We start from the raw sequence: 27,613 nt of genomic DNA, 5'->3' as shown, positions 1-27,613 counted from the left end.
TGACACCCCGCCACATGGCCTGAGGTGCGGACACGGGGACACTGCAAGCGCTGGGTTTTGTCTCGGTTCGTCCCAGATTGCCTCCCGCAGGCCTGCCAACGCCGACCCGGGCCGCAGCACACCCGAGGCCGGGAGCTGGGCCTGCCGGGCGGACGGGAAGCAAGCGACCCCCGGGCCCCCCGGCCGAGCGAGGGCTGCCCAGCGCTCCGTGGCTGGGCTCCGGCGGCTAGGCCGCTCGCTCCCGGCGCCGCCGCGGTTCCTGGCACCGGGAGAGGCCGGCGGGAAGGCGGCCCGAGGCGCAGGCGAGGTCGGGCGCTGCGCGGCGGCGGTGCGGCCCCCGGGGGGTTGGGGGTGTCCCGGCCGAGGCGGGAGGCGGGGCTGCAGCGCGCCCGGCCAGGCCAACTCCGGCCCCCGGCTGCGGGGCCCCGGGCCTGCACACGCCCGCCCGCCGCCGCGGGGCCGCGCCTGGGCTCGGCGGGGCCGGGTCTGCCCGCCCCCGCGCCGGCGTCGCGCTACCGCTCGCACTTGGCGAGCGCGGCGGGACCGGGAGCCCCGGGCGCCTGAGGCGGCCTTGCCTCCTCCTCCTCCTCCTCCTCCTCCTCCTCCTCCCTCCTCCTGCGGAGGCGGGCGCATGATGGCGGCAGCCGCCGTAGCGGAGGCGAGCAGCGCCGGCAGCAGCAGCGATACCTCCAGCACGGGCGAGGAGGAGAGGATGAGGCGCCTCTTCCAGACCTGCGACGGCGATGGGGATGGCTTCATCAGCAGGTACCGACGGCGGGAACAGGTTGTTTGCGCCGCTGGTACGGAGCCGTCCCGTCCTTACGCACACCCTCCCCCCCCCACCCCGGCCGCCCCTGAAGCGGCGTCTCAACTTCTCGGCCAGTCGGAGCGGGTCTGCCCAGCACAGCAGCCGCAGCGGCCGCCGGCCCGGACCCGCTGCGGCGGACCCTCGGGCTGCCCCCCGCCGCCACCAGCCCCCGGCCGCTGGCAGCCCCCCGCCCGCCTGACCCCCGGCCTGCCGGCTGCGCCTCCAGCCCTCTGACCCGGGCAGGGGTTGACCGCCTGATATTTTACCAATATCCTTGTTACGCCGTCTCGCTTAAATTCTTCCGCTGGTCCCCAGCTAGTTTTGGAGTTGTGACCCGGGCTGGTAGATTTTGAGGGGAAGGTGGTGAGCTGGTACGTGTGCAGTAGATGGTTGGAAATAAGCCGTCCGTAATGAAGTGTTCACCTATCTGGAAGTACTGGCAGCACGTTTTGGTCAGGGCTGGGTTTTGTTGGAAGGGTGTTTCTGGAGCTAGTGATCTGCTCTGACACCACAGTTTAAAAAATACTGAACTTCGAAAGGCAAGATTTTCCAGAGATGGTGGCAACTTGCATTTTCCAGAGGACGGGGCTAGACTGTTCCGAGTGGTGCCTAGCGACAGGACAAGGGGCAACGGGCACAAACCGAAGCATAGGAAGTTCTGTCTGAACATGAGGAAGAACTTCTTCCCTCTGAGGGTGACGGAGCCCTGGCACAGGCTGCCCAGGGAGGCTGTGGAGTCTGCTTCTCTGGAGATATTCAAGACCCGCCTGGACAAGGTCCTGTGCAGCCTGCTGTAGGTGACCCTGCTTCAGCAGGGGGTTGGACTAGATGACCCACAGAGGTCCCTTCCAACCCCGAACATTCTGTGATTCTGTGAAACCTGTGCTAGTTGCAGTTAGTAAGTGCCTCTAGAGAGCGGAGTCAGAGTGAAGGAGTTTCTTAAGTCTGTCATCTAAACCTGAAATCTAAGAATATGACCCTGCAAAAAGGCTAAGTAAACTTAAGTCCCCACTGTCATCTCTTTGGCGCCAGAAAGTTGTTGAAAATCTGTTAACAGCTGGCAGTCACTTTAAAAATAAGATTAAAGGGTCATGATATTTCTTATCTAAACAGCTCCCTGAACACTCTTTTTTCCCCATCCTAATGATTATTTTGACAGTTATGGTTCTGAAATGTAAACTTTTAAAATGTATGCTTTCCAACCAGTGTGTTAAGATTGCTTCTCTTTCCATTTGTTTACTGTCTTCATGGAAATTATTCTGGTGTCTGAAAACTTAGGATGTTCACTTAAAGTGTACGCTGCCTCCTCCGAGCACACTCACTGGTCTGTCCTGTGATGCTTTTCTGCAATGTAAACTCAATAGACTTCTGTCTGTTTATAATTTAAAGACCTTGCTGGAGGAAGGTTAATGGTTTAGTGCTTCGTATGGACAGTTGAGAGATGCTACCATGACACAAGCCACTCATTTCTGATTGACTTTTCTACATTGCCTGAATTTTGTTCCAAATTTGTGTTCGGTACATTTCAAAATGAGTGTTTCTGAGTGTTGCTTGAAATACACTGTTGAAAGCTCTCAAAACTCCAGGGCATGTCTGAGGAGTGACATTGGATTCCGGCAGGAAATGGAAATGAAGCCCAGGGGCTAGAGGTTCAAAGTCCTTTAGGAGATGGTGGGTCTGTTGTTGAAGGTTGCTAACACCTTGCTGCAGAAGGGAGCCTTCAAGCCACAGAACTGGTATGGCCTTGATCAGAGAAAATAGTGTTATAAATTAATGTCTTCCCTTAAATTTCCATATTTGTGAGAAAGTAGTGAATGAATATTTAACAAATGATCTTTGGCATGAGAGGGCGTTGTTTACTTTTCTTGACTTCGTTGGCTAGCCTGTGTAATCAGTCTAGGAATGCGTTCCTTGCTTTGTGTCCTGTCGCAGTTTCCCTCATGATCTATTTTATGGCAATGGCTTATGCAGGAGCAGACTTGCCCGGTGGTTTCTGGATATATTTGTAGTATGCACCACCATTGTCTTACAGACAGCTCTTTCTGATTCATGGACACACAGCGTCCCTGCTAAAAGTATAGCTACTAGGGTTTTGTTGTTATTTACAGTCTTAGTATTTGGGTAATTTCATTGTTTTATAATGTAATGAATTAAAATAGAGGCAAAAAAGTTACATCTGCTCTTACACTAAAGTTAATCTTGCAATTCCGTGCATACTGTTTGTCTTGCTTATGCTTTTCCTTTTTTTCATGCAGGCTAGTTGCTTGGTTTTCCTGTTCCCTCTTGCCCTGCTTCCTTGGACTTTCCTTTGCTCATCCCTGAGGGCAACAGTTTCTTTGTTGCCTGCCTTGTAGGCGCAGTGGAGATGGTACGCTGACTTCCGCATGTTACTGTGCCTTTTACAGCAGGTTAAACATTGCAATAGAGCTTAAAACAGAGTAGCCAGCACTGTAAAATTGGCAGCTTCCTTATGGAATAGTAGCCTTCCGTAGTTTGAGCGTCTTTTTCAGAACTTACTTATTTTCAGTGCAGTGGGGCTGCAGTTTGCGGTTTTGCAGCTGTTATTCAGCATAAGTTGTCTTATCTTTCAGAACGAGTATCCCTTCTCTTCTGCTTGCAGGGCTGAAGCTTGGTCAGTCATTTGTTTGCGTAACACATGCAGCAGTTTGTTTGTAAGATTTCTTTCTTTCAAACTCCAGATCTGTTACGGAAGAAATTTTTTTTCTTGCAGAAAAGGCAAGCATTTTCTATGCATGTTTATTTTGTTCATATTGCATGGGGAAAAGAGCTATTTGCATTCCTAATGAAGTGACATGGTGTCTCAGCTGTGGAAACGCTTTGTTGTGCATCAAACTGTAAACCTCTTCAAATAATAGCAGGGAAGTAAAGGCACAGATGGAGAGGAGGAGCATGTCCTGAGATACTGATTAATTTTCAGGATCTCACCTGAGATACTGGTTAATTTTCAGGTTCTAAATAGTCAGGACGATAAAAGTGTAATTAAATCTGTACCGTTAGTGGTTATAAGCAAGAAGAAGCTGAGTGATGGAATATCAAATGCTAAGCCTGTGTCTCTGAGCATTGCACTTGACGTGTGCATATTGAAATTTTGCAACATCTAGCAAGACAAAAGCACTAAAGACACAAGAATCAACACAAGAATTTTAAATTCTTGGTTTGTACTGAAATGGCTTTTTCTTCCTTTGGGATTGATATTAGTTATTTAATTATACTAACATCTTGCAAGTTTTTGGCCTTCTTCTGATACTTCAACACTGAAAGGTAACTTTACAGAAAAAAAAACCCAAAACTGCAAAACAGTCCATCAGGCTGTGTTCTGAAGGCTGGTTTCTGAACGCTTGAGATCAGCTGCATCAGCCTTGCTGGGAGCAAAATGTAGCCTTAAACACTGTTTACAGCAGAACTTTGTTTTTGCAGCTGTAGCTGAATTGCGTTGTTATTAACAAAAAGCTGTTAACTGTAAAAACACTAATTGCATTGATTTGTTTTGCTTTTTATTCTGTTTGCTTTGAAAAGCTTCAGAATTTGATGTTATGGTTAAAAATATATGCAGCTTCAGAGGCTTGGTGCATTGAGGAAGACACTTGTGCCCCCTTTTTTTTTTTTGAGGCCGTTACATGTGGGCTCGGTTGGTGTCAGTGGGGAAAGTGAGAGCATGCTGGGGTTTTACAGGTGACGGGCTAGATGGATGTATTCTTTAGAATCTTAATTTCCTTGTAGCTTTATTATGTGTGGATTGTACTGAAGTTCCATTTAGCGCTTAATGAATTTCATCTTTACTGCAGAATTCACTAAACAGATTTCCAGATTATTCTATTCTAGCACTGCAAAATCTAAATAAGCTAGCTTTGAATTAGCAGGAAATACTTCTGCTTGAAAAATGAAGCTATGAGCTGTGGAGATAATGGATGAAGAAAAAATTAATTTCATTAATAACTTAAAAACGTGCTAGTTTTCTGATTTTAACTTTTAAGCATGGATAAGTAATTTCTAGGGTAATGAAGTAGAAAGGTAAAGCTAGTGATTAATACAGAGGGACAATTGTCATCATATTAAAAATAATGGAATGAAATTATGTTTATAGAATTCGTTTGAAAATATTTTCCTCTGTGTACACGGATATTTTTTTTACACCAGAATGTCTTACAGAACATCTCTGGTAAAAGTAGAGTAAGGTGTTTAAAACCCTGTAAACCTACTAGTTTTGTCTTGAGTTTATACAGCCTGTGATATGCTGAAATACTGCCTCCTTTGCTAGGCCTTCACAGAAGCAGTTAAAAGGAACCTGTTGGATCTGATTAGTTTTAGTGATACGTAGCTTTGGGAACTCAAAACCTTTGCAAGGACAAGCTGATACTGCTCTTTTTGATCGGCTGCAGTAGCAGGGCATTCCCAGCTTTCTTGCTGAGGGTATTTTGGCACCAGCCTAAGTGTTTCTGCATCTAGTGGCCACATGCCATTAGAAAAGATAAAAAAAAGTGTTTTCAAGAAGACAAAATATGTATCTATTCATTGTGATTTTAGGGGAAGAGATTCTGTGGTCTCTGTTACTCTCCGCCACAACCATTACCATTAAACCTTTTTTAGGTGGTTGCTTTTCCTAATGTGCTTGAACGTCTGTGCTTAACATCTAGAGATACCTGTTGAAGCACAAAAGGACTGATTAAATGAAAGGAACAAAATCAGTGTGGGTTGTCTGTGACCACTGAAGTTACTGTCTTGGCTGTTGTGCTGTTGTTATGTGGGGTATACAATATTCAAAACACGTGCTGTGTCATAGCAGGTCAGTAATTCTGGCTGACATCCGTTTACGGTTTTTGGTGTATGATTAAATAAGCTGGGTTTTTGTAGCTGTGGAAGAAACTGTTTATTGCTGTAATCCAGATTGCAAACTAGTGTTCATGTAAATTCATTTATTAACTTGGTTGAACTAGATCCATTTACAGGATTCCTGATTTTTTTTTTTCCTTGAAATTTACTGTAAGTAAAACAAGTACTGTTGAGAAAGGTTAAATGCCTGAACTGAGTGCCTTGGAGTCTTCTTAAATGGGTTGAGAGTAGCCTTATAACTGTAGAATTTTGGAATAAAAATAATCCTTTAGTTATTTAGCACATATGGTCCTTATGTAAAACATGAGATGGTTTACTCTTTATTGCCTGAATGTGGGCCAAACTTTTAATTGATTGTAGTATAGTCGCACAGAATTTGTCCCATTGAGTTTGGCTTGGTGGAGCCTCAGGAGAGAATACACATTAAACAGAACTATGAAATGACAAAAGTGTCTCTGTTTATTGTGTTTAAAAAGTAGTATAAATGTTACATTTTCCTTAAAACAATCTTTTGGTAGTACTTTTTTTACTTTCTCTTTTAAAAACAGGTAATTATTGCAGAGAGTTTGGAGTGAATATAGATGTTTCCCAAGACTGACTTTTCTCCTTGCAACTATTGGAACAGGATACAGTATACTTTACGGTGTAGCTCCATATGAAACCACAAATCAGGTTCATACAAAGCATTGTCAGAGATCTTGTCCAAGCATTTTGTTTTAAAATTAATATATAAATTGGAGGTAGTGAACTGAATGTCATAGAAGATGAGTAAATGATGAGCTCAGAACTGCACTGCACGATGTTAGGAGGGGGTTAAAAAACATGAAGAAGATACTGGTGTGGAGTAAATTGTGATGAACTTGTGAAAGGTCCTGTAAAGAAAATAAGTAAATGAAACAAGTGCATAGTATTTAGTAAGATATTTAGTGAGAACTAAATGGATAGATACTGAGTTCCGGATTCATCAGTAGGGTAACTGTTACACTTTCACTGGAGTTGAAGAAGCCAGAGGTTTGGCCTTGTGTGGTTAGTAGCCTGCCTCTTCTGCTACTCTTCATCCTGCAGCGGCACACTGTGTTAATATTGAGGTGAAACATTCACTGTTCTCAAGGGAGCTGACTGCAACTTGTCAAGGTCTTCAGCCATATAAAGAATGTATCTGCTGCGTGCCCATGAGGTTCTCAAACTCCTCCTTTCTGCTGTGTATTTCTGTGTTTAGCAATTAATAGTTTCCCAGTGTTGGTGAGAGTCATCAAGCCGAGTGCAAACGACTCTGTTGACAAGAGAAAAAGGCCCTTTTTCTCAAAGGCGGTACTTTCCAAAGCAGTTTTGACAGTGGTCAAAGACAGTGGACAAGAAAGCATATAGGAAGAAAACATGAGCAGGCTTTTCCTGTCACTGTATTTTATTTCTTTAACTTCTGATTATGCTGTGCTGTGATTAAATTGTTTTCCTTTTCACACGCAGCATTAGGACAACTAGGGGAAAGGTGAGCTGAGGCTCTTGTGTAGGGGTAGTAATGTGGACTTGGAGTGTAATGTTGAAATGATGCCTTTTCTGAAATAAGCCCAATGTATAGACTTTAGAAAAAGATCTGAACAAGGAGCTTTTTTATCATTTGGTTCATATGTACACTAGTAACCTACCGGAGACTCTTCTGACTTGGTAATTGCCTCTAAAATTATACTGAGCTCTGTAAATGCATGAACATAGGCAGGTTTGTCAAAGATTTTTATCAGCCTCTTTTGCTGTTGAGGACATAAAGTTTTACATATTGTACATGCAATTCTGAAGTCCCATGGTGGTAAAACACGGGTTTTACCCATAAGATGATCATTTATGAGCCCATGCAAATACGTTCAGTCAGCATCTCTGAAAACTTAATCTGGACATGAGTTAGTATTCTGCATGTAGATGCTTTCTAGTCCTTGCAGGCTATTCTGTGCTGGCTGGAAGCAGCATCAGGAACAAAATGTCTAGGCAGAGGCTGCTGTGAGTGCTCAGATGTCAGCAGTCTAGGGAATGATAAAGCCATATATCCTACAAGCAAGAGATTTAAAAAAGATTGACTCTAACAGAACAGATGGAAATAAAAAACTGTCTTTGAAGACTTATGAGAGAAGTAGTGTTATTTTGCTAGTTTTGCAGGTACTGGAGTTTCAAACTTCAAAAGCAGTTTGGTCCCAGTACTGTACAGTCCTAAGTCTGGCCTCAGTCCAGCTATCTAACAAGGGAACATCATTTAGAAGCAGTCTGCAAAATGTCACCAAGATGGGGACGGGGCTTTGCTTAGTCCTTGTGTTCAGTCTGGCTCTTCATGTTGCTGGTCCCTTCTTACTGTGGAGTTGGAAAAGTTGTGACACCTCAGTAGAAGATTTTATTTTCACTTGAGGTCTGGACCATTTGCTCTGTGCTTTCTTTCACCACCTGAAAGCTTCAAGCAACTCCGTTTTAGGAATTCCGGCAAAAAATGCCTGAGCCTTGGTAAAACTGACTTTGTCCTTGCACTAGTTTTTGAGTGTGTCTTGAAAACAGTTTCAGCTCCTGGGTTCTGTTCCTAGACTTAGTTTTATTTTTCATCCATCTCCATTAGGAAGCTGTCACAGGGTCTGTGATCCGTGTAACTGAAGGAGTGCTTTTAGATGGATACAGCACAATACTTACTGTATGCCAAATAAGATGGTGAGTGGAAGCACTGTGCTGTTTTTTACAGGACTGTCGTCTGTTTTCTCTGTTTCCTTGGGACTTACCTTAGTCAGTGTTCGACAGCTGCGTAGAATTTTGTGGAATTTTCTCCACAGGTCCTCCCAGAGCATCATAACTCTGTCCAGTTCTGGGCTCCCCACTTCAAGAAAGATGAGGAGATACTGGAGAGAGTCAAGCAGAGGGCTACGAGGGTGATGAGGGGACTGGAGCATCTCTCCTACGAGGAGAGGCTGAGGGAGCTGGGCTTGTTTAGCCTGAAGAAGAGAAGGCTGAGAGGGGACCTGATAAATGCTTATAAATATCTGAAGGGTGGGTGTCAGGAGGATGGGGCCAGACTCTTTTCAGTGGTGCCCAGCGACAGGACAAGGGGCAATGGGCACAAACTGAAGCACAGGAAGTTCCATCTGAACATGAGGAAGAATGTTTTCACTTTGAGGGTGATGGAGCCCTGGCACAGGCTGCCCAGGGAGGTTGTGGAGTCTCCTTCTCTGGAGATATTCAAGACCTGCCTGGACAAGGTCCTGTGCAGCCTGCTGTGGGTGACCCTGCTTCGGCAGGGGGGTTGGGCTAGATGACCACAGAGGTCCCTTCCAGCCCCAAACATTCTGTGATTCTGTGATAACCAAAAAAGGAATAAGTTATGGAGGAAGACAGATGCACCAGTATAAATGAGAAGCCAGAGAGACACCCTGTGTGCTTACTTTAGGATGAAGAAAAAAGTATCCCTTTGTTAAATATTGTGTCTGGAAAGCATAGGAAAAGTCAACATTCATTAAAGGCTTAGTCTGTATTTGTTATAACCAATATATAGTCAGAGGAGTATATCCAAACTTGAATTTTCTAAACCTTTTGGTTTTTTTAATTAGTTAGCTGGAGCTATTAATGGCATGGTTATCGTTGGCATTAATAACCTGGGAAAAGTGACCTAAGTATATGTCTCGGGCTTGTTGTTACGTGGTGTTATTGTGTTCTCTTTCTTGGGAGCTTGATGTCCAGGTAGATTGTAGTGTGGAAAAACTGAGCAGACAGTAAGTCACTTGAGAAGACAATTGTCAAACTTTTGGATTCCTTTGAAAGTTACCGTCCAGGTAACTTGTAAGTGCGGAAGTTGTTTCTTATCTGTATTAATTTTTATTCAATTTTACTAATTTTTAATGAGGTTGTTGCTAATACCATGTTGTATGGATTATTACTGTAACAGGATTGAACCGCTCTTGAAAGTCAGTAGTTCCCTTTTGTGGCCTTGAAGGGGGAAGTAGCTGTTAAACTGGGATTTTTTGCCTTGTGTTTTCTTGGGTTTCTTGGTGGCAATTCTGAAAGTTTGTAACTTCACTAGCATACTTACTACTCTCATCTCAAGGGTGATGGGGAGCAGGGGACCACACAAGATGCTTTTGTACCTGGCCTTTCTAGCAAATCCATAGCCCTGGGTTTATAACATAGGAACCACTGGTGGCTGTACTAGCAGTATGACTGGGACTACAGTAAATATTAGAATTTGTCTTATTCATGTATGGTTGCATCTTCTGCTGCTCATGGCAGACAAGGCAGTTAGCATTCTGCTTAACCAGTGCTGGTTAGCTCTTGTTTCTAAGGAGCAACTCGCTAGATGTTTTCAGCATTAATTTGCCAAAACCTATAGTTTGAAATTAATGAATGGGTTGGCTGTTTTGGGAGGCACTTGGGTCAAAGAAGAGTTCTGCCAGTGGGTGGTTAACTCCTTGTGTTCCTTTGTCTCCTATTGTTTGTCCAGTTTGAGGATGCCACGTGCAAGTATTTTGCTGGTGATTATGGGTAGATTCTAAAACAATTAAAAAAGAATTGTGTGTCTTAGATTGGTGGAGTAGGGTGGTTAGTGTCTGACATTGATTCGAGCAACAGGTCATGTGTGTTTTGATGGCGAGCAAGGAGCCTCACAAGATGCTTGGGCACCTGGCTGTTCTTGCATATGTACCACCCTAAGCTAGGTATATGCAGTCCTTATGAAATTAACTGGAAAAATAAGTGGAGGTTTCATGTTTATTTGAAGTCAGCTTATGCTGCCGAATGAGTTGTTCCTCTGTGCGTGGTCCTGAAATTTTGCTCTGTCTGCGCTAGAATTTGGTCAAAGAACTGCCCTGGCTGAAAGCTAGCTCATTTCTTGCCAGTGTGGTCAGTTCATGGTTCTGGCTTGTTATAAGACTGTGTGACTTTTAGTGTTGGCACCAGACAGGCGTGAGAAACTCAAGCTTGGGGTTTAGTTGTGATCCCTCTGATGACGTCTGCTTGGATTTTTAAACATGGTTCGCTTCGAATGCTCTGAACTAAGAAACAGCCCTAAAAGTTAATTCATGACCATGAAAATGCCGTTGTTTTAAGAGGCATAAAACTACAGCAGAAGTTTTATTTAGAGTCTTGGTATCTCAGCTGGCAAATGAAAGAAATTAACAAGGTTAGTGTTGTGCCTAATATTGTGTTGTCCAAAGGATGGCCTTCAGATGGCATCTGGAGAAAAACAGTTACACTATGGATACATGGCTTTTCAAGTCCACCTTATTTTTCCTGTGAATGTTCATAGGCATGTTTTAGAATAAATAGCACATATTTGGAATTCGTCCTAGCATAGTGACAGTTTGCATGCATGACCTTGTATGTTAATTAATGTAGCTGTAATTAACTGTAATTATTGTAATCAGCACGTTTGATGTCTCTTTTGATAGTTTTTCTGTGGCAGTACTTTCTTATATTGAATAGAACAAAGCAGTTTTTATGTGGTATTTGCAGTTATTCAATGAAATCCCTCATGCAATTTTTAAGGGTGAGTTAGGTAAGAAAGACCAGACTACCTCTGAACGAAAGCTATGCTCCCAGTAGTTCCTACCCTGTGGTAGAGTCTGTAGGTTGAACTGATACTGTGTTTTAGCAAAATTTGAAGCTAGTAAGAGGCACACAGGAAAGCACAGAATGGCAGAGATTCTGTTGACAAGCTCTGCTTCTCTGTTGATAAACAGACCTTTGCTTGCCTGCAACAGTTCTGTCTCCAGAGATGACAGCCTTCGCCAGAAATGGACACGCTGTTCCCCCAGGTCACGAGATGCAGTTTGTGTTAACAGTTTGATGTAGATGTTCCAAGTACACCGCTGAAGTTATTTCTCGTGAGCAGAACGTGCATTTGTTGTGCCATCTGTAGAACATGCGTTTCTGTTCTGGAAGCTACTGTGGCAAACTGACAGGCTTGTCCACGTTGAGTATGACACAGGGGCGAGACGCACGCTCCGTAGTGGGAGGTATTGACTGTCGAAGGAACCTTCCCCCTGCTTTCGTGAGGGACGGAGGGGTGGTCTAGGCTGCGTGCCTGGAGTAGCATGGTGAGAGGCGGCCAAGCCAGGACGGAGCAGTGGAGTGAAGGCCTGGCTGGTTGAGTTAATGGATAAAGCATACCGGGCTCTGTTGACCCTGTCTCTTTCCTGCTGCTGCTCAACATGGTGGAGCTGGGTCAGGTTGCAAGTCAGTTGTGAACTGGCAGAACATGCAAGGCTGAAAATGAAACTAGCAAGGAGTTTTAAATTTTAACAAGAAATTGTGCCAGAGGATACGGAAACAGTAACAGGAAAACCAGGGAAAGGCTACCCAAGAGAGGGAGCCAGTGAGCTGTTGACGGCTCATGCTGAGAACCATGAGCTGTTTTCTCTTTTTTTATTTCCGACACTGAAAATATCAAATATGGTGAGATGGTTCCTGCAGATAGGACCGGTTACAAATACCTTGGAAGGAAATGGGAAGAAACAAGTTAGAGAGTACTTGGATTTGTTTCAATTAGTTGTACTTGAAAATCTTGATGTAAGATTCTTAAAGACAGCCTCAGAACTATTTTGCAGGTTTTTTCCTGAAATCTTCCAAAAGAAAGAACTAACAGAAAACGGGGAAAGATAAAATATGCTTCTTCTCTTTAAAATTGTGGTGAGATGGGGATCAGTCTACAGACAGCCTATAACAGGCTGAATATGGATTTGTTAAGAAAAAGTTGTGTCAAACCCATTTGATCTTTCTCAAGTCTAGTAAGAGCAGTTAGCAGTGGAAGTGAAAAAATAGATGCCTTCTGTTTTGTCATATTAAGACTTTTGATGTTGTTTTGTGATGGTTTTAGGCAAGCCAGAGGAACAGAGTAAGGGAGAGGGTTTGGTTTGTGGGGTGTTTTTTTCAAGCTGTACTTAGAGATCATTAGATACCAATAGTTTGTTTTACAAATAAAAGTTGGTATCAAACTGAAATTGGAAGGATGGCCTGGGCCAGGTCAGTACTATTAAGCATTAGTGACCTGGATGACATGATAACGAGTAAGCTTTCTGAAATTTGAGATGCCACCAAGCTAAGGAAGATTGGAAACATGCTGGGGGATAAAACCAGAGTCAAAATTGGTGTTCAAAAATTGAAGATATGGCTTGAAAAAAAACAAGTGAGTTGAAGTAGGGATAAATGCACAGCAGCACACCTGGTGGTAAAAATACAGGATGTGCAATTGAAGAAAAACCTCTGAGATTTGTAGCAGTTCTCAGGTTAAGCTTGAATTAGCAGTTTCATACTATTGTGAGACAGGACTTCTGCTTCCAATTCTTCTGCCGTTTTCAGTGTATGCTTTAAGCTGGTGTCTGGTTGGCAGAGGAGTTGGAGATAGACAAGAGTGGCTCACTGAAGATGAGTCATTTCCATGGTCACATTATGTGGTGTATTTCTGTGGAGTCACATTTTAATAACATAAGGCTAGTTCAGTTGACCTGTACAAGTCTGAGAATGGAGTTCTGCACTACTCTTCTTTAGATTTAAATCACAACTGAAATCTCCTTGCTTTTCCTTTACCTTTTCTGTTTCCCAGAGCAGACACCTACCAGCTTCCTTCCCTCCAAGCTATTATCTCTCTTTTTCTTCTCCTGAAGCTTCACTTGATCCTGTAACAGCAGCTGTGTACCCTGTTTCTCCTCACTGTGCCATGCTGGGAGAGTAGATCATGTTTGAGAATCTAGGAGTAGTTTTTCTTTAGAATAGTTTGAAACAATATTGTGCTCCTAGTGCAGAGGTTAATCATTTCTGTACTTTAAAAATGCTGACATAATGTGGTCAGTGCTATGCGCCTCTGTTCTCTCTCCTTCCTGATCCAGGCTAATTTCTACCTGTGAACATGACCACCTCGCTTATTTCTGCAGCACTTTTCTTATTTTTTTGAGTCAGATGCATTTTCTCCACTGTTAGTACTTCATTGCCTGTCTTCTGCTGTTAGGTTATTTGCTGAGTTTTGCGATTTGTCTCCTGTGCTTGTGTTAAGCAAATGTGCAAGACTCCATGTAGTGCCATATAGACTCCAAATACGCAAAACCCAGTGGCTGTGGAATAAATACCTCAAATACCCTCTTGTGGGACTGTGGTCTGGTTTAGTGATCTTAGTGACCGTTTCCCCCCCCCCCCCCCCCCCGCCTTTTGCTTTCAACTTTATGTTTAAATTTTGCTTTCATTCCTTCATATTTGGGGGAAAAATGGACAAATAAACCCTGTAACTAGCAAATATCAACCAATGTTCTTATGTCTTCTGAAGTTTTCATGTAGCATGAAAAAAACATCTGCGTGAATTCCCTTTCTGGTCACAGTGAGATGCTGAAGCTGAAGCCTCAGTGCGAGTTTTCAAATCTCAATATCAACAGTATTGTTGCTCAGCATTTTAACAAGTGTGTCCAGCTAATTTGCCTATTCTGCATCACATCCTGCCTAACATTCATTACTTGCCAAAAACGTCAGCTTAGTTTCAGATGTCTCGTTTACAACTTTTGCCTTGCACTGACAATATATTTGATACACAGAAAAGAGAGAGTATTGGGACAGTAAATAGGAAATGGACTTTTACATAAAAATTAACAATGTGGGTGTTACTGCATGTCTTTTGCATTCATTTAAAAAGTGATTTGTAAGTGTAGATGAATGCTACTAGCTACTGTAGTACTGTGGAGTTTAAAAAAAGAATACTCTGGAAACAAAATTCATTTTGTTAAACAATGTATTGACTATTCCAAATATACATGTAAGAAATTTATTTTTTAGACATCGATTTATCAGCTTTTCTATGTATGAATAGTAATGATGAGAATGAACACACTTTATTAAATGGAGATTAGAACGGAGGGCCTTCTTCCCTAACAGCAGCTGCCATGCAGAGGTATTGTTGCTGTAAGTTTGCAGTTCTTCATTATTTGCCCTTTCTTCAGAGCATCCAGGTAGTAGTAGGTGGAAAATTCCAGCAGTTCTGAAGTTGTCCTGATTATTAGTTCAGAAGCTGTAACTTTACTATTGCTGGGCGTCTTCCTTTAAAAGATAACATAGAAATGTTGAATGACTCTATCAGGATGGTCCGCACCCGGGATAGTAATAGCTTCTGCGTTGTTAAACCATCTAAATTAGTAATAATTGAGGCAACTGGAAAATCAAAAAATACCTGTTAAAGTATTTGTAAGTGAAACAGTCTGTGGAAACTGGTAACTGTTGAGATCGTGATAAAGGTAATGAAATTTCGTGTTTCTGAGTGTAAATTGATTAAAAAAACAGAAATTTATTGCTTGTGGCCATTGCTGGTTCTGGAAATTAGTTCTTCAGAAAAGCATGCTAAATAGGAACTAATATGGATGGTTGTCTCCTTTCCCGGACTACCAGACTGCTGTGTCTGCTAGCGAACTTTGCTGAATGGTTTTTCTGGCTTGTAAAGTCAAAACATCTGTCAGGCCTTACGTGGAATGCAAAACTACATAAATTCTCCCTCCAGCACCACGTGTGGGTGAGGACCTTGTTTTAATCATGCTTTACAGACAAGGCAGTGGACATAGTCTTCTAGTCTGGTAACCTTCAAAAGTGATCTCTGTATTTGGGTGCTTACTTAGAGATGTTTGGTTTGCCAAAGATCATAGTGTAATACAGAGAGCTTCTGTAATATACATTCTCTGTTACATATGCATTCTAGATATATCAGATGGCTTTGGAATCGTAGTGAGTTACTCCTGTTGGTACAGATTGAGAAATAGGCATTTTGTACAATCTGCTTCATGTGATGTTTAGGGCATGTTATCTAGCAATTTCTTCCCCCATTTAAAATTCTGATGGAGGTTATCCTCTACTCTGGGCAAAAGATGTCACTCTCTGAGCCTTCTGCAAGTTCTAACTGAAGATTATGCTCTGTGGAAACCTGCCTGTACTTTGTTGCGCAGTTGTTGCTGGCTGTTTGCTCAATTTTCCTCCCAAAACTTTACCCGAAATATTGGTCCATGCAGTCTTTGTGTGATGCTATATTTTATCAGCTGTACATTTGTACTTAGATTCATAGAATCATTAAGGTTGGAAAAGACCTCTAAGACCATCAAGTCCAACACCACCATGCCTGCTAAACCGTATCCCAAAGTGCCACATCTACAGGTTTTTTGAACATTTCCAGGGATGGTGACTCCACCACCTCCCTGGGCAGCCTGTTCCAATGCCTGACCACTCTTTCAGTAAAGAAATTTTTCCTAATATCCAATCTAAACCTCCCCTGGTGCAACTTGAGGCCATTGCATCTCGTCCTATTGCTAAAACCGCTCCATAATCTTGCCCGGCACCGAGGTCAGGCTGACAGGCCTGTAGTTCTCGGGATCCTCCTTCTGGCCCTTGTTGTAGATGGGTCTTATATGGGCAAGCCTCCAGTTGTCTGGGACCTCCCCTGTTAGCCAGGACTGCTGGTGGATGATGGAGAGTGGCTTGGCCAGCTCCTCTGCCAGTTCCCTCAGCACTCTGGGGTGGATCCCATCCAGTCCCATAGACTTGTGAGTGTCCAGGTGCCACAGCAGGTCGGTAACTTGCTTTAAGTTGTAAGATGATGAGCTTTTATCTGAAGGTTTTTTCAATGGCGGCAAATAAGTGAGCTGGAGGACAGCTTTTTTTGTAAGGTTTGTTAATGAATGTATTCATGTGAAGTTTTAGTAGTGGTCAATGTGATGGAATTGCTCTGTCAGTTGAAGGTCTCCACATGGAAGAGAGTTGTCACAGGTCCTGTGTCACAAAGGTCAAGATGTCGTTGCCTGTCCTGGTAGGACAGGGAGTTCTGGAAAGTGAAGAAGATAAGCAGGCTGTCTAATGATACAGGTAAACCAGAGGCTAGTTTGCCTCTGAAGGGAATGGTGTTGTTATTGGCCAAGTGCTGGCTTACCTTCCTATATAGTGAACGCGTGTGCGGAGCTAGGTACATTAAAACTATTCCCTTTATTATGATCAGTTTTGTACTGGTTTAAATGCCTGCTGAGACAGCCCCAGGGGAGGAAAATGTGGGGAGACAGGTGGGAGAGTGGGATCATCGCTTTTGACAGCAGCAAGCTGAGCTAGTGTATACCAGATTCTTGCTTGTTTGTATGGAGAAGGAGAAAACAGCAAAGAAAGCTGGAGACAGACCGCTTTGGGAAGCCAGAACGATGGGCAGGAAAGAGGACTCGAAAGATAGATAGAATTTCAGAGTAGAAAGCTGCTTCTCATCTAGAGGGAAGCTGATTGGAAAGGCAGAAAAAATTGGTGATTTGCAGGAAGCAAATGGTGATTTGGCAGAAAGAAGTGAGGTACTTGTTGAAGGATTTTATTTGACCTAAGTCCGAATCAAAGACTGGTGAAGAAATTAGAGGTGGAAAGTATGTTTTTGTTTTGGTTGCATCCTGCTTTTATGTGCTGTCTCAACTAAGAGCAGCGTTCAAATTCTGCATGCTTCACGCCTTCATTCATGTCTTATGAATTTAGACTGTTGTTGCCTTTGCTAGATCACCACATGGTGAAATTCTGGAGGGAGGTTGAGCTTAAGGTATGGGGAAGACTTACTTACTTGTCTTCAGGCTTCGTGAACGCAGTGACACTGGCTTAAGCCTGCAGAGGCCAAGTAGTTGAAGCCCAGGCACTGAGGTCTGGAGAATGCTCAGCTGGAGGTGGGGACATCTGGTAGCATTTTCTGTCACATGGCAGCCTTTGTTAAGACCAGATTTCTCTTCTCTTTTGCAAGGACCTACACCTTCTTAACATGAAAGCAAAACCAGGTATTTGAGGAAAGTAGTCTTTTAGTGTGAGTAGCAAATGTGAGTTGTTTGAGAAAAAAACAATTCTGACATTGTTGTGAGGATTGATTGCCTGTGGTTGCTCAAAGAAAAGTCAAGGCTAGGGAACTGGTGTAATTCTGTGATTTATGCAGTGAGGGGCTTGACTTGCTGTGAGAGTCAGAGCAGATGGGGCACTGCATGAGGCCCCGAAACGCATCAGTCGGGTAAGTGTCTGGCAGCAGGTGCTCTGGAGATTGGTGGCTACACCAGGGAACTAAATTAAACACACTCCTACCAAGGGTGAAAGTGACCCAACTCCGGTGATTCCAGTATGTATTTTACATCAGCAACTTCTTACTGCTTCGTTTCCTGGGGATGCTATGGAGTGCTCCATTAGACAGGCATTTGCAGATTAGTCCTTTTTAAATTAATATTTCAAATAGATCACTGTTTAGCTACAGAATTGGTCTAGAAGTGACTCACAGCACAACTGTGTGGAATGGGTTTTCTTACGTTGCTTGTTTATTTACTCTGCTTGCCTCTAGGGAACTTGGGTGCACGTTTAATTTTGACTTTTCTTCTTCAAAGTTATTTGTGCACCTGGACTTCTTGTTGCATAAGCAAAGATTAAATGTTTCCTGGCCAAGTGACTATACCTTTTTAGTAGCTGAAAATTTAAATAGTGTTAAGTAAATATATAGTTGCCTTTGGTGCTATATAGTGGCTGCAGAACCATCCTTGCCAGACTTCCTTTATAGATTTGGTGGAACATAAGATGGGAAAAGAACAGGAAAATTACTCCACTGGTTCCGTTCAGGCTCACAGCCAACCCCTTGCAGGTATTGTGCAGCTTGCATGTGTGCTTACGTGGGTAGTTCCTCATGCTTACCAAAGCAAAAATCAGAACAAGGCAAAAGTGAGTAAGCAGGCAGTATGGCTATTCTAGGAAAGAGAAAGACTATGTTACTGATCCTGTTTTGGTGTCTAACAGAAGTTTCACTCATTTTAAGTTTGATCTTCCATTTACAAAACAAACCCAAAAACAAATAGAAAAATAACAACCACCGAACACTTTTATGTTGTAATTTTTAGAGTATTCACATGTACGCTTGATTTATATGTTTAACTGCCCAATATTATTATAGGATGCAGTACATATGACAGTATTTTTGTGCTTAATTTCCCTTGGGGGAGAAAATCTAAATGTTTCAAATGTCTATCATTAGGTTCATTTTTTAATTGTTAGAGAAATCCTGTAAATGGGGCACAAAAAGTGAAATTAAGCCTTACCAAGACTAAAAACCTTCTAAATATTTTAAAATATTACAAATTACAGTATTCATAAACCTAACTGTTTAAGTCCTGTAAGTCTTATCTACTCAAATCCTGTGGTTTTTTTTGAAAACTCTGTCTGTGTCTTCTAGTTGTTGTTTTTTTTCCAGTGCTCATCAGCTTAATGTGAGCAAGACTGATTTGTCATCAGACAGTGTTTAATAAAACTGTTCTGTAACAGGGTGGCGGGTGTTCATATGTTACATGTTAGCTCATACTTTCAGAGCATCTGAGTAGCTTTAAACGCACAGGCCTTTAGACTCTGAAAAATTCCTACCTGGTAACATAGCTGAGAATTCATTTGAAATATGTTTAGATGGGTTGAGTGGGTTCTCTAACATAGAGACGTCCTGTTCCAGTCTCCTGTGTGTCTGTCACCATAAAACGGATCCAAATTTTGTGGTAGTTAGTACAAAGATGTCAGTTAACTGCCACAGAAAGAGAACATTTAGGTTTAAGAGCAGATGTGCTGGAATTATGTACATCTCCCTGCCAAAAAGAAGCTTTCGTCTGTAATGAACTGGTGTCTTAGGAGAGACTTTTGTAGTCGTCTTGATTTTAAAAGTTGAATCAAAGTAGGTGGCTGGATTATTTTATAAATAAAGTTATTTTTGACAAAAAAAAAAGAGGATTCTTTCTTTTTATTATTAAGCAGAGGGAACATACCTACATTAGAACCCTTCACTGGTTGTGGAATTTTATGTTCCCAAGCATGAAGGGCTGCTTCAACTACATCAGTAGCAAACGGAATGCTAGGGACAATGTGGGGCCGCTGCTAAATGAGGCGGGTGTCCTGGTGACGGAGGATGCAGAGAAGGCAGAGCTACTGAATGCCTTCTTTGCTTCAGTCTTCAGTGCTGAGGCAGGCCCTCAGGAATCCCAGGCCCCGGAGGTAAGAGAGGAAGCCTACAGAGAGGATGACTTTCCCTTGATCAAGGAGAACTGCGTGAGGGATCGCTTAAGCAATCTGGACGTCCACAAATCCATGGGCCCTGATGGAATGCACCCACGAGTGCCGAGGGAGCTGGCCGATGTCATTGCTGAACCACTCTCCATCATCTTTGAGAGGTCCTGGAGGACAGGAGAGGTGCCCGAGGACTGGAGAAAGGCCAATGTCACTCCAATCTTCAAAAAGGGCAAGAAGGAGGACCCAGGGAACTACAGGCCGGTCAGACTCACCTCCATCCCGGGAAAGGTTATGGAGCAGCTCGTCCTGGACGTCATCATCAAGCAAGTGGAGGGAAAGAAGGTTATCAGGAGTAGTCAGCATGGTTTCACCAAGTGGAAATCATGCTTGACCAATCTGATAGCTTTCTACGATGACATGACTGGCTGGGTAGATGAGGGGAGAGCCGTGGATGTTGTCTACCTAGACTTCAGCAAGGCTTTTGACGCTGTCTCCCATAACATCCTCCTAGGGAAGCTCAGGAAGTGTGGGCTGGATGAGTGGACAGTGACGTGGACTGAGAACTGGCTGAATGGCAGAACTCAGAGGGTTGTCATCAGCAGCGCTGAGTCTAGTTGGAGGCTGGTAACTAGTGGTGTCCCCCAGGGGTCAGTACTGGGCCCAGTCTTGTTCAACTTCTTCATCAGTGACCTGAATGAAGGGACAGAGTGCACCCTCAGCAAGTTTGCTGATGACACAGAACTAGGAGGAATGGTGGATACGCTAGCAGGCGTGCTGCCATTCAGCGAGACCTGGACAGGCAAGGTCCTGCACCTGGGGAGGAACAACTCCAGTCACGCACCAGTATAGACTTGGGGTGGACCTGCTGGAGGGCAGCTCTGTGGAGAGGGAGCTGGGAGTGCTGGTGGATGAGAAGTTGACCGTGAGCCAGCAGTGTGCCCTGGCTGCCAAGAAGGCCAATAGGATCCTGGGGTGCATCAAGAAGAGTGTGGCCAGCAGGTCAAGGGAGGTTCTGCTCCCCCTCTACTCTGCCCTAGTGAGGCCCCATCTGAAGTCCTGCGTCCAGTTCTGGGCTCCCCAGTTCAAGAAAGACGAGGAGCTACTGGAGAGACTCCAGCGGAGGGCTATGAGGATGGTGAGGGGACTGGAGCATCTGTCCTGCAAGGAAAGGCTGAGGGAGCTGGGCTTGTTCAGCCTGAAGAAAAGGCTGAGAGGGGACCTAATAAATGCTTATCAATATCTAAAGGGTGGGTGTCAGGAGGACGGGGCCAAACTCTTTTCAGTGGTGCCCGGCGACAGCACAAGGGGCAATGGGCACAAACTGAAGCAGAGGAAGTTCCGTCTGAAGATGAGGAAGAACTTCTTCCCTCTGAGGATGACGGAGCCCTGGCACAGGCTGCCCAGGGAGGCTGTGGAGTCTCCTTCTCTGGAGATATTCAAGACCTGCCTGGACAAGGTCCTGTGCAGCCTGCTGTAGGTGACCCTGCTTCGGCAGGAGGGTTGGGCTAGATGACCCACAGAGGTCCCTTCCAACCCCGAACATTCTGTGACTCTGTGATTCTGTGTGATTTTATTTTTATTATGTTTCAGAATGTTTTTGAGACTATTTTCTTTTAAAGCTACCAGTTACAATTAGTTGTGCTTCTCAACATATAGATCTTTACATGCAGAAATGCCTGCAGATCTACGTGGGAATGTTTCCAGACTTTAAAATTAAAATGTTCATCTTTACTTAAAAATAAAAATCCTTTTGATAATGTTTGTAGATGGAGATTAGGAAAACTTGTGTCATTTCGGATTGCGTTATGCACTCCAAGTAAGTGAAATCTATTTTCAGTCATGCTCGTAGACCTCAGTTACTTGAGTAGTCTCTGACTTACTGTTTTTTGTAATTCATTACATCTGTTTTCGTGCTTCTGTAGGTTGCTTCAGGCAGTGTCCTTAGGCTGCAGATGCTACAAATGATACTCAGTTCTTATTTGCCTAAGAGGGGAGAAAGCTTAGCACCTTTTGACTGCTGGGAACCGGACAGTGATTTGTAGATGCCCTGGGTGGGCTGCAGGGAGATAGAAGACAACCAGACAGCTATTTGGAGGTGCCCTGCGTGGGCTGCAAGGGAGATGGAGGCTTTCAGCTGCCCGAGGCAGGGTAGTGGGAGGCCTGCCACCATCACCACCGCCTCCTTCCACCCCAGCTGGCCTCTCCGGGTGCAAGGGCAGCAGACCTCTGTCCTGGAAGCCCTGGGCAGATTCAACTCTACACTGCTGCTGCTCCTGATACTTATTCCCAAATTAACTCTCCTCTGGGGTGTCCATCAGTCCGTGTTGCTATAGACATAGCTTAATTGCATCTGTCATTCCCCTTGTAAAAATGTGAATGCTTTGTCATCCTTATTTTTCTTTGCAACAGCCTTGTGAGATTAATTGGTATTGTTGTCTTGATTTTTAAAAAAGAGGAACTGAGCTATGCTAGGACTATTTATTTATTTATTCGTTGACCAGATTCAAAGCTAAGAACAAAACTCTGACCAAAATTTTAGCTGCAGGTATCAGTCACCTATATTTGGCCTATATAATGTAATTAATTTGCTTATAATAAAGCCATTTCTTGTCATAAGTGAAGATTTTATTTATTTAATGCTAAAATACATGGTCATAGTGTACTTACTATTATTACACTCCAGTTTTACAGTAAATATCTCTGCCAGAAGTCTGTTGCAGCAGCGCTGGAATTCCCGTGTGAAGCAGACTTACAAAGCAGCACCTAATGTAACCAACGGCTTTTTCTGGCGGCTGCGTCTCTCTGAGTAGCAGCAAAATGAGGCAGGCCTGAGTCTGTCAGCTTTGTCTCCTGCTGGGTGTGAAAACTGTGAGCATCTGGAAAGGAGCAGAGGTGCTTTCTCTGTGTGCTCAGGAAGATTATTTGGTCTGGGTTTACAGTTGCAGGGTTCTGTTTGCCTAAGAACAGCGAGTTCTTTAGTGGTTTACATTTTGAAAAAACACAGTATGACTGTCTTAAAAAAAACCCTTCCCTTTTCTGGGGGGTTGATTTAGTCTCTGATGAAGGAAATGACTGAGGAATTTCACTGAGCAGCACATCCACCACCGTTGGAGAGTATCAGGTGTTTGTCTAATAGTCCACTTACATTCATATCCAATTAACATCCAATACCTTCTTTCCTGTTGTTCCCTGAGCAGACTTGTTAATGGTTATTCACCTTTCGTTAGTTATCAACTTCTGATTAATGATTTTTTTTTTACCAGCTGCTACTGTTGAGAATTCTTTCAAAATACTTAGTCTTACCTCAGTTTCAAAAAAGAAAAAAGACAGAGGTGAGGAATGTTATTTCCTGAGACTAGTACTATACCCTAAATTGAGCCTAAGGTATGTTCTTGAGGATTTTGTCTTCACATAAAAAAGAAAACGTCATTGATCATGGTGTTACTGACTTTTCTTTTGCCTGGATAGTATGTTTAGGGTTATTTGCATGCATCTCTCCTAAGAGCACATTGTATGAATTTGTAAATGTATCGTATGCTGAAATATCTTCCATGTTGATTTGGTTGCAGCTGTCTTTTGGCCAATTGCAGTTGGTGCCAGAGTATTTTTCATAGTACTGCCCTCCTCCCCCTTTTATGAGTTTCATTAAACAATTGTACCAAGCAAGCTTCTTAAGAGGGTTTTGTATTCAGAATGTTTGGAGGCGGGCTTGAAGCCAGTTGATTGAAATAATATTTCTCTTTTTCTGCTGTTTTCTTTGTATGTTTTCCTCTTTAGCTTACTGCTGTTCAGTGGCAAAAGGGATTTCTTTGGCCTGACCTGAGTAAAATGGAAATTTAAGTAGTCATTGATCTAGTCAGAAGATAATTATTTTAATTGTTATTATGTCACCTTTTCAGAAGATGCTGTGAAGATCAACAGCAGGATTCAGCTCTCCCTTTTGTCTGTCTCTGCTAGTAGAAGTATAATAGTGGCATGAAAATAGAGATTAACACTTAAAGAAAAATATTCCCCCCCTTTCCATAGTCTATGTTGTAATTTCTTGGCACCATCATAGTTCCTTTGTTGGATTAACAAAAACTATAGTTGTCTTATTGGTTTTAAATGTCTGTGCATTAATGCATTTCCAGATTAGACAGAGTTAGTATTCCTTTGCTTCTAAACTAAATTGTTGTTTTTTTCTTCTCTGTTCCCACTTCTCCCATCTTTTTTCCACTCTGTCCTTCCCCTGACCCCCTTTACCCTCTAAAAATATCCTTAGGAATGACTTGCTGATGATATGCCGCCAGCTGAATATGGAGGAGTCTGTCGCAGAGATCATGCACCAGCTGGGAGCAGATGAAAATGGAAAAATTTCCTTCCAGGATTTTAGTCAGTGCCGCATGGAACTGGTACGAGAAATCAGGAAGGAAGAAGTGGAGCTTTCTGTGAAATCGGATGACTCTTGTAGAAAGAAAAATTTGAGGGATAGGATAGCTTCCTGGCCAACTAGCAGCAATAACAGTTTAGGTAGGTATAACTTTTAAATGTCCTGTTGGTGTAATGTAACAAAAGATAAACTCTGGGGGTTTTGTCACCAATTTTATTGGCATCAGGATTTCCCCTAATGAGCTTTGTGAGTATACTTTGGCATAATTTCGTCATATATTATAGTGTTGTAACTGATGCAGTCTGATCAACAATAGGTAGGCTAGAATGTGTGCAGAACATCCTCTTTTAAAAACCCTAGCTGCACAAGACAACTATCTTTCTTGAAAGGACAGGAGCTGCAGAGCTCAGCTGGTAAGTGAAATCCAGTGAGCAATTTGTTGTCTGTAAAGCCCAGACAGGTGTGTAGGTAGAAATACTAAAAAAAAGGAGAGAAATAATCTTAGTCTTTTGTCTTTGAGATGTAATATACTGTAGGAATGTGGATGTTTCTTGGACGCTTTAAAAATCTTTCCACTTAGTGGGTGTTTGAGTGCTGGAAGTGCCTTGTGATTTTGAGAATACAAGAAATCTCCTTTCCTTTTGCTCTCGCTCCGCCTGGCAGGGGGAAGGGAGGGAAAGGGAAGAAAAAATAACTTGCTGTGCTATGTACAGGAACACGGGATGTGGGAAGGATCATTGCACTGTGATCAATCGGCATTAGATCAGAAATGTTAACACCTACAAAATACTTACTTTCATCCTGTAACAGATGCACATTGTCAGTGCTCTAGCTCCCTACAGCAGCTGCATACTAGCTAAACGTGACTGCTGGCCCATGATCTGGGACTGACCTATGTCCGTGCCTCAGATGAAGGCCCTCAACCTCTGACTGTATTTAGTTAGAGCACTGTCCCCCCAACCTTTTGTTTAGACTACATGAGCCTGGATTTTTTTAAACTACTTCTTTAACAAGAGTTTCTCCATTAGTCATCCTAATAGTCTTTCTTTGCATGTGTCCTAAATTAAGTTAGGAATACTTTTTACAGTCAGATATACTTCATATATCTTCCTGGAGAGTTTGCTTATCTGTGTTCTGGCTCCTCATGTAGCTGACCTGTTGTCAGAGTCCGGGTCTCTCTGACCAGGTTCTTCTAGATATTTCTTGCGTGAAGGTTGCCATGGGTTTTTTTTGCTCAAAAGTTGAGTTAAGACCAAAGATTTTTCCTGTCTTGGTATATTTTGCTCTGTGCTAATGAAGCCTGACTGTTTTACTGTACTGTCTTTTCAAACCTATAGGGAATTCATGGGTTTTGTACTTGTTCTGCCTTTAGTCTTGTAGATTCTGTAAGACTTTTTAGTAATTAAAGAACATACGGAGATGCTCCCTCGTGTAAACAGAAAACAGAATGGGAGGAAATAATAATAATGAGCATTTAGAATCCAACTTTTTTATTTGGCTGTAAAAGAAAACCTTTGTGGCAGCACTGTTGAAGATGTTCTACAGATCTTTTTTTAGAGAGGCAAGGAAATACCACTGTAATGTATTTCTGTAAGATAAACACTGCACAAGAGTATGAACATAATGAGAGCTGGGGAATGATGGATACTTGCAGTCAAGCTTGAATTGTCATCTGCATATGCTTTCATGCCTTTCATGTCTTTGAGGTCCCACGTATGTAGTAATTTGTGATCAAAGATTTGATTGTGTTATATTGACTGTTTGCTATTGCTTTCTAAACATTAATACAAGAGCAAATCAAACAAATTCAAACATATGAACTTGGTGGATGTTCTTTTTTTGTGTATCCTTTTTTTTTTGGACAAAGAACACAGTTTTTAATAAACATTATTTCAAAGATAGTTTACAGGGCTTTTTTCAAGACTAATTTCTGCATAATGTGTCAGCTGCTGATAATCCTTGCAAGCTGTTATCATGTTTCCATGTGGGGTGCATAAATTACAAAATTTCAAAAATTCATTTGGCTCCCACTGAGTAGCAGGCATCCTGGTGATCTGAAGTAAAGGAATCCAGCCTGTGTCATGGATATTATGCTGCGAGTGTGTATGTAATTATGCAGACATTACCAGTCAGACTGCCTTTTGTACAGGCTTTTCTTATAGCTGTTCACAACTTCTTAACAAAGAGTGCAAAAACGTATGCACATATCTAAATAAAATATTGTCTTTGCTACCTATAATTTTTGCATTTCATTATAAAGAAAGTAACTGGGAAAAAATGTTCTAAGAAATAATTGCATCTAAATGACTACTGAACTTTGTCTCGCCCATCATTATTTATCACTGGTAAGATTATTCTAATAATTTTGCCCAACTTTGCCCAACAGATGTTTCTTCTTCTGTGTTTCCAGGTGGGATGCAAAAGTAAGGAAACTGGTTCACTGGTGTAGTGAAAGTACAGGACTCAGGTTTATTAATACGCAGTCACGTATGTGCTCAGTAAACCAAACCTGCATCCCTATCTACCGTCTTGATAATCAGATGAGTGTATAGATTTAAAAGTTTAATCTTTTATTCGCATGCGTGAAAAAGGACATTTTCCAAGTTATTAAAATGATGATTTTTGCTGCTTGGATATCAGCAACTCTAAGCTACTATAATGTATCGTAGTTCCTACTCTACACTGTTAATGTCAATGGGAGCTTTAACAGTTATTTGCAAGTAATAACCAGTAATTTTTCTAGAAGTGAAATGGAATGTGAACTCTGTTAATTCTTCTGACCTTGTTTAAAATATAATAAAATTGAATAAAATATCTTTTGAGAGTGTTGCTGGAGTCTTGCAGTGACCGTATGCTACCTGACTCTTTGACATATCATTTCAGTAGGAAATATGGGAAGACTGTCAGTTACTGATCAGATCTGTGGGTCCTGTTTCCAGTTATGGAAACTGAAAGCCATGATGGATACAATAAATATGTGTGAATCATCTAGTGAGTGATGGAAGTATATTGCTTGGCAAGTGAGAGCCTATAATACAGCAGAACTCCACCTCTAATGATTTAATGCAAGAAGTTACCTGAACGGTTGTGGCTTCTGTCATGTTTTTCAGTGTTACATAGTTTTATATGTCTTATAGAAAAGCTAGAATTAGAATTATTTCTATTCCATGTTGTATAGATTTGTCTAGCTCTTTACAGGTAATCAGCAATTTGCCATTTTTTCCCATGATAAAGGACAGTCTATTTCTAGTACCCATTGTTTTTGAGAATGAACAAGAAATGGTACTGTTTATTACTAAATTCTTTCTTTAGACAGGTGAATGGTTTCCTGTCCCACTGAGAGCTGCATGTACTTACTGGTCTGATTTCATATTCTTGATAAGTAGTTATGAATACCGCAGTCCATAAGCAATCTTTGGCTGTAGGTTAGTAGTTAGTAATTAATTCATAGCCAGCTCTCCTGTTCTCTTTACTGAAAATAAGTCCCTTGAAAGTGTGCTATGATAATTTATTTATATTGTGGATCAAGCATGAGAATTAATCAAAGGAATGGTAGAATTTCAGCCTCAGATTAAGCGTTT

At 42.5% G+C, this 27,613-nt stretch overlaps 1 protein-coding gene across 2 annotated transcripts in view; it reads left to right on the top strand.

Annotated features, from left to right (window-relative positions):
• Positions 1-614: 614 nt before the first annotated feature.
• MCC (MCC regulator of Wnt signaling pathway) overlaps positions 615-27,613 on the top strand; it is a 230,373-nt gene continuing 203,374 nt past the window's right edge. Inside the window, exons 1-2 of one of the 2 annotated variants that reach the window (XM_075411845.1) lie at positions 615-765; positions 23,925-24,172. In XM_075411845.1, coding sequence (XP_075267960.1) covers positions 632-765; positions 23,925-24,172 — 382 coding nt within the window. In that variant the 5' untranslated portion in view covers positions 615-631. The remainder of the gene's footprint in view (positions 766-23,924; positions 24,173-27,613) is intronic. The other variant, XM_075411844.1, reaches the window with a different exon arrangement.

Source organism: Opisthocomus hoazin, chromosome Z (assembly GCF_030867145.1).
Source record: "Opisthocomus hoazin isolate bOpiHoa1 chromosome Z, bOpiHoa1.hap1, whole genome shotgun sequence".
NCBI lineage: Eukaryota > Metazoa > Chordata > Aves > Opisthocomiformes > Opisthocomidae > Opisthocomus > Opisthocomus hoazin.
Note: the sequence above shows the minus strand (reverse complement) of the source record. Positions and strands in the feature narration are given on the sequence as shown.